Source organism: Anguilla rostrata, chromosome 10 (genome assembly GCF_018555375.3).
Source record: "Anguilla rostrata isolate EN2019 chromosome 10, ASM1855537v3, whole genome shotgun sequence".
Lineage (NCBI taxonomy): Eukaryota > Metazoa > Chordata > Actinopteri > Anguilliformes > Anguillidae > Anguilla > Anguilla rostrata.
In genome coordinates, this window is record NC_057942.1 from 11,945,389 (window position 1) to 11,952,510 (window position 7,122).

The 7,122-nt window shown below is 42.1% G+C and overlaps 1 protein-coding gene across 9 annotated transcripts in view; it reads left to right on the forward strand.

The window, feature by feature from the left end:
- The window catches only part of LOC135264971 (lysine-specific demethylase 2B-like), a 44,092-nt gene extending 37,888 nt beyond the window's left edge, over positions 1–6,204 (forward strand). For all 9 annotated transcript variants that reach the window (XM_064354102.1, XM_064354104.1, XM_064354103.1 and 6 more), the window contains 4 exons: positions 1,437–1,600; positions 2,900–3,061; positions 3,975–4,193; positions 5,120–6,204. In XM_064354102.1, coding sequence (XP_064210172.1) covers positions 1,437–1,600; positions 2,900–3,061; positions 3,975–4,193; positions 5,120–5,301 — 727 coding nt within the window. In that variant the 3' untranslated portion in view covers positions 5,302–6,204. The remainder of the gene's footprint in view (positions 1–1,436; positions 1,601–2,899; positions 3,062–3,974; positions 4,194–5,119) is intronic.
- The last annotated feature ends 918 nt before the right edge of the window (positions 6,205–7,122 follow it).

The window sequence follows — 7,122 nt, forward strand, 5'->3', positions numbered from 1 at the left end:
GCACAGGGTAAAAACCGCCCATTAACTTCAGCCTTAATGGAAAAGCGAAAATTTATCCTCCCTCTGGATCGTTGGAAGGAAGTATCATTGCAAATTAAGCCAGTTTGGTTTTTGCATCAGTCTGAAACCATTCATACTAGGGCTGTCAGCCAATTAAAACCTTCCTTTTTAATTAATCGGTAGATTGATTGGGAAACTTAAAACCCGTACATCAAATATTAATATAGATATTCCTGGGAATCCAGAGCTAGCTGTAGGACTTGCTTCTGACCCCCTGTCCTTGACCATGCTAATTGGCTGGCCATTCGATGCAATCCATACGGCCATTCAGCTGGTAAGTGCATTTCCTCTCAATGCACTCAGTGCTGTTGACTTTAAACCTCGAGTCATTTTACATGCCGCCAGTCTCGCTGAGTCACATGGGTGGTTGGAAGGTTGCCCATCACCGTCTTCATGTAGCTGGCCCTAACAATAATACCTACTGCACGGATGCTTTGCGTGCATTCGATACCATAAACTGTTTGCACTACTGTTAGACAAAAAGCTGTGGTTAAAAAGCAGGTGCACACATATTCTTTTACGGTCACAGTTCCCACTCCATCTAACTTGTAACCAAAATATCCATGTAAGTGCCAGAAGATTTAATGACCCAGATGTTGATGATTTTGTGATGCTTCCTTTTCCCCAGACAACAGCAGCTGGATTATTTATGTTAAAATTTCACATTTAAAAAGACCGGTCAATTTTTTTAAATTCAAAAGCATTCGTTGATTAATTGGTCTCATTAATACGTAAATCAGCACAGCTCTACTTTTTACACGTCAGCCTTTCCTGATGTCTGAACTTGATTTTCACTTCACATTTCCCCGGCCCATTTGGCTAGCGTTCAGCTCATCTTCAGAAACCTCACCTTGGGGATTTTGTTTAGCTTCCTGTGCTATGTGATGATTCACAAATCTGTTCTGAAACTGTTTCCTTGGAAAAAAAAAGCCCCTCAGTTGCACACTAAAATGTAAAACCTTCACATAAAAAGTAATGTTATCAAGTATTAGAAAGTTAAACGTGTAAAACGTGAAAAACGTTTTTTTATTAAAAACCTGTATGTTCAGCTGCTGTATTCATTCTTATCAATGCCTACAATGGTAGCGTGACCCACTACCCAACATGCCTGTAAATTGCCTTTGAAACCCTATAACCTGAAAATTGTTCAGGTTTAAAAATGCAATCCTGGTGTGGAGGAGTTACTTAGGTCAGAATATTAGGTAGAATCCTCTGGAGGGAATATGGGATCTTTGTAAACAGATTATAAATGGTCTCACTGACATAGAGTAGGTTCTGCTCTACCCAATATGTATTTAGTGAAGTAGCTACTGTGAGATTTCCTGTAACACTTTCTGTTGATTGGCTGTTGATTGTGTCTGGCCCTGCCTCCTCAGGTGCTGTGACAAGAGGCTGTGGACCAGGATAGACCTGAATCGATGCAAGTCCATCACTCCGCTCATGCTCAGTGGCATCATTCGCAGGCAGCCCATGTCCCTGGACCTGAGCTGGACCAATATTTCAAAGAAGCAATTAAGCTGGCTCATTAACAGACTGCCAGGTACGTTCCACAACAGAGGGAACCTGACAGTTAAGAATTCACCTCTAATTCAACTTTGAGATGTTGATGGGGAAGTGGAATGTGGGTATATCTTGTTTAAAACATCAGAAAACAAAAATAAGCTGGGTCGAATTAAATAGAAGTGTGACTGGTTCTGCAGTTCCTGTGTGATATTTCTGACCAATGGCAGGCCACCACGCGTGAGGAAGTGGCAACTGATGGAGCCTAGAGGGACACGATCTTATCAGCTCTTTTTCATGTGTGAAATGCTAATGTCAAGACTGCACATTTCAGTGAGAATGAGTAGCATATCAATTGCTCAATGTGACATCAGTTCATTAGCTCAGTTTATTCGGTCTTGCACCCCCTTTGCAACCAAGATAATACACTCAGGCGTATCACTGGAAGAGCAGGCGGTTTTTGTTGACCTGAAACCCACATGGGACCTCTGTTTCTAATGGAAATCTCTAAGGTTTCTGCAACATGTAACTGAGCAGAGTTATGTGAAGCAGGCAACATTATTCCGAGCTGATTTTGGTACTGTAAGCTGTTTTCCATTTATAAAGCAGAAATGACTCCAGGGCATACTCTGCCACATCAGCACATTGTGGGGAAAGTCAGGGAGGGGGGGGCTCTTTTTTGCTTTGAAAGGGCTGTGTCAGAGCATGGTGTACCCTAACCAGGAGTGGCTAAAATGTGAAGGAACTAGCCCTCCAAGCCTGAGATTGGGGTGACACCAGGGTGATGGGTGGTTTTGTACCTGGAAACCCACAAATCCTATATATGTATTTAAGTATAAGTCTTTCTGGCTCATTAAATACAGTACTTTTATCCCCATCAATATGTTTACATTTTAACTACAAAAGCCAAATAATCAATGAAGTTAGGAGACCCAGTGGTACTGGTATTGACTCCAGTTAAACGGTCAGTGTTTTGGCTGTGGTACTGACTCCAGTTAAACGGTCAGTGTTTTGGCTGTGGTACTGACTCCAGTTAAACGGTCAGTGTTTTGGCTGTGGTACTGACTCCAGTTAAACGGTCGTGTTTTGCGTACTGACTCAGTTTAATGGTCATATTGCTGGTACTGACTCCAGTTAAATGGTCAGTGTTTTGGCTGTGGTACTGACTCCAGTTAAACGGTCAGTGTTTTGGCTGTGGTACTGACTATAGTTAAACGGTCAGTGTTTTGGCTGTGGTACTGACTCCAGTTTAAACGGTCAGTGTTTTGGCTGTGGTACTGACTCCAGTTTAAACGGTCAGTGTTTCGGCTGTGTTACTGACCCCCGGCTCCCTATGCAGGCCTCAGGGTGCTGCTCCTGTCTGGGTGCTCTTGGGTGGCGGTCTCCGCCCTCTGCACTTCCAGCTGCCCGCTGCTGCGCACCCTGGATGTCCAGTGGGTGGAGGGACTGAAGGACGCCCAGATGAGAGACCTGCTCTCACCCCCAACCGACAACAGACCAGGTAACCACAGGCTGTAATCATCCATCTTTGAACTCCTCCATGCCTCCCTAATTCTATAAAAAAAAGCAGCGGTCTCTATTCAGTACATACCAAATAGGGCGCTTTGCACGGCACCTGGTTCTCACTTGCTGAGCACTTATCAGGAAGTGTTCATTTAGAATAGATGTTTGTACAACAGGATGTTGATAACACCTGTAGTTTCTGAAGCTATATTAAGATGCCTTAACCTAGAGTTCTGTGAAGAACAATATTGTGTTAAGTGGCACACATCTTTGTAGAGATACAGGAGTACAGCTCTATGGAGAGCTATACTGTGGTAAATATTAATTTTTGTAGAAATGTATCAGTTCAAGTATACTAGAACTGACGATAACAGAAAGAATTGAAGCTTGAATTACCACAGGTTTCTGTACATCTGAACAGCAATCTGTCTTTTTACTTTTCTTGGTACTTGATTTGCACTACAGTGACCTCTGGTGGAATGCAGGTGTAACAAAGAGCAGTGTTTCATAAATCCTTCAGGCAGGGATCGTGCAGGGAATGTTTTGTAGAGATTCAAGTTTCTGAAATTAATTTAGAAAATGTTTTACTGGATAGAAGTGTAATTGAGATTCAGGAAATTTTTTCAGTCAAGTTCTACTGCACGCATTTTGTTTTCATTTGATCTTACAAAGTTTGTTTGCTCTAAAACAACTGCACAGCTGTTATGCGTCTGCTTTTCTGGCATTGATCTTAACTGTGGTCCAAACTTGAAAAGCATCTGCTGCATTTAACCTAATTCAAACTGAACCAAGAAATCAGGCTTCTTTTTAGTAGAGAACCCTCCTCCCCCTTTTAAAAAAAAAAAAAAATAAAATACAGCCTCATTCGTTTCTCATTTATTTTTTCTGTTCCGTTCTGTCCTCGCGCTCAGGTCAGATAGACAATCGGAGCAAACTGCGGAATGTGGTGGAGCTGCGGCTCTCGGGCCTGGACATAACGGACTCCTCGCTCCGCCTCATCATCCGACACCTGCCTTCGCTCTCCCGACTGGACCTCAGCTACTGCAACCACATAACGGACCAGTCCATTAACATTTTAACCGCAGTGGGAACAACGACTCGGGATTCCCTTACAGAAATTAACCTGTCAGGTAGGAAACGGAAAATTCCGTTCGGTGCATTTACACAAGCGTACCGTCACTGAGGCGCAAACTTTAAACGTCTCCTGTTCCACCCCCCCCACCACAACCTCCCTTTCCCCCCAAAACTGTGATCTGTCACAAGATATGCAGAACTGAACCGCAGGTATTCAGATAATTAATTACGTTTTGCTTAGTTTTTTTTTCTTATTTTTGTCATTGTTGCTCTGTTGTTTTTCTTTTTTCCTTCTGTTTGTTTGTGAATGAATGTGGGGGATTTGACCATGTTTAATGTAAGGTTTATTAATGTAAAGCTTGTTTGTTTAATACAGGACTGGGTTCTAGATGTTTCTCTTTTGCTTTCCCAGAACTAGTCTAGTTGAAAAAATGTAGATAATCTAAGAGGAAAGCTTTGCATTGCTGGGTTAATGGAGTCCTCCTTCATCAGTATGGAATGCACAGTATTGCAAGACTAGATGGGCTTCAAGCATAACAACACACTTAGATTTGCTTTATTACAATGTTTGATGGCATTCTTGTAAATTGTAAATATTTAAATTGTTAGAGTGAAATAGTGCATACAAGAGGCATTGCAGACTGAAATGCTTCATTTGTGTTAGTCGATTTTGTCATTATTATATTGTGGGGCAAAGGAATTTTTCCAGGTGACTCAGATACAGTACTGGGCCCAGCCATAACCATCCAGTAACTTTCACTGCTTGACTTTGCTGTTGCACTTGAGAGAGAACTGGGAGTCTTTGCATTTAGCTGAACCTCAGCGAGAACGACCATTTTTACACTTTTCTACCTGTTTCGTGCATGTATTCCTGCATGGCCATGAAAATAAAGTGTAAAAACATTTTGACTTTCCCATTTTACTGGCATTACTGTTTCACACTTCACTCTAATCTTTCCCTCCCCCTCCCCCCCCCTTGCAGTTTGCAATAGAGTCACAGACCAATCCCTGATCTACTTCAAGCGCTGCGGGAGCATCTGTCACATTGACTTGCGCTACTGCAAACAGGTGTCCAAGGAGGGCTGTGAACAGTTCATAGCAGAGATGTCCGTAAGCGTGCAGTTCGGACTCATAGAGGAGAAATTACTGCAGAAAATCAGCTAGTTAACGCTGGCGCGCGCGGGGAAAAGAGAGAATCTGTCGTTCTCTTTTCCTGTGGTATTTTTGCGGGCCGTTGTCCCGGAGCAGAAACCGTGGCGGTTTTACGAAACCTGAGTTTGTCAAAAAGAAGGAATTTTTTTCTGCCTAACGGGGGAAAGCGTGAACAGTGTGAAGGGACTTGGGAAATGTTTGGTTGTCGGGCAAGCGGAGAAGATCGGCCGCAGCGTTCAAGCTTCTCTGAAGATGTTGCCATCCGCCCGGACACCCAGCGGAGCCGGGTGTGAACACGCAATGCGAGCTACCAGTGCGTGGGACCTCAGAACACTGGGTCCACGGGAGAGACTGTGTAATTAAAAAAACAACTAAATAAAAAAGCATGTTTTTTTCCTTTTTATACTGTAAAATCCTACAAGCCTTCTAAGTTATAAAAGTCACATTGTGTTTAAGAAAAAACAAGGACCACAATTGTTGTAGTTCTTTTTAAATTTGTTTATTCATAATTTTTTTTTTCCTTTTGTTACAATGCGAACCTCATGCATCGTGCTGAAATATTTTTGTATCGGAAAGTGTTTTATGCTCTATATATGCAGTATTGGATGCACACTGGTGTACCATTTTGATTTTCCGTTTCTCGATCTGCATCATTGTTTTCTTTTGGCTGACTTTAACCTGTTCTTCGGAGTTATGCCTGTACTAGCTTGTCCAGATGGAGGTGTTAATATATTAATTTATCCTGTGGTGTTCCTATCTGACATGGGTAATCCAGCTTGTCAGTACAGAGTTACTTTATCTCTTTCTTATGCCTATATATTATTCAGTCTGTTTCAATGTGTTTATACCTGGGAATTCTAGGAAAACTATTTGCACTGTTTGACTTGAATAAATACAGCTATTTTTTTCCAAGGATCATCAGCTATTTATATGGGGTTGATATTTGAGTGGTTGAATCTCTGCCTCAGACTGAGCTCTGGTATGTACCTAACTGCAGTCACATGCACAGCTGAATAACCTGAGCTGAGTTTGCCATTTTGTTATTTGACCATATGAACAACAATCTTATATGAGCATCGCCGAGCAACAGTTATAACCACAGATGTCCTATACACAAAACAGATGGCGAGGTCATGTGTTCCCTTTGTTCTCTGTATTTCTTTATTCTGTAAGGTTGGTAACAGAAGGGTGCGGTAGGCTGTGTTGTTGTGCTAGCTATGAATGTTCTGTCTTCAACAACACCCTTCCTGAATATGTATGAGCCTATAAATCTTAAATCTGCTCACTACAGAGTTTCAACAATGATCGAACTGTCAATGTTAATAGTATGGACAGCCAACCGTCTGGTTTCTATTTCTGTGGTATAATTCAGCCAACGTTAGTGCCTAAAATTTAAGAAATCTCATGATGGCGGGCTAAAAAGAGCAACACTGTCATTTTGGTGAGATAGGGAAAAAGACGCTGGCTAAAAATGGGCATTCGTAACACATGTAAGACTGATATTTAATGTGGAAATTGGCAGAGGCAGTGACTTCATCAGAGAAGTGGAGTAAGCCATTTGGCTGATGAATATGTCGCTTCATTGATATTATGTTATTAGTATTGATAATCAATCTGGTGTCTGTACATACCAGTCTGCACTAGTCTCCTTTAAAAAGCTTCAGGCAGTGACCGGAGTTATTGAGGAGTTGTGCCATTTCAGTGGTGTAGTCAGCTGTACTTCCTGCGCTGTCTGCATCTGCATGCCGATGACATCATTTGTTTTCCGCTTTTTTCTCTTTTGGAGATGTGGCGCACCCTGCAGGCCAAAGAGGGAACTTACGGAATGTGGTA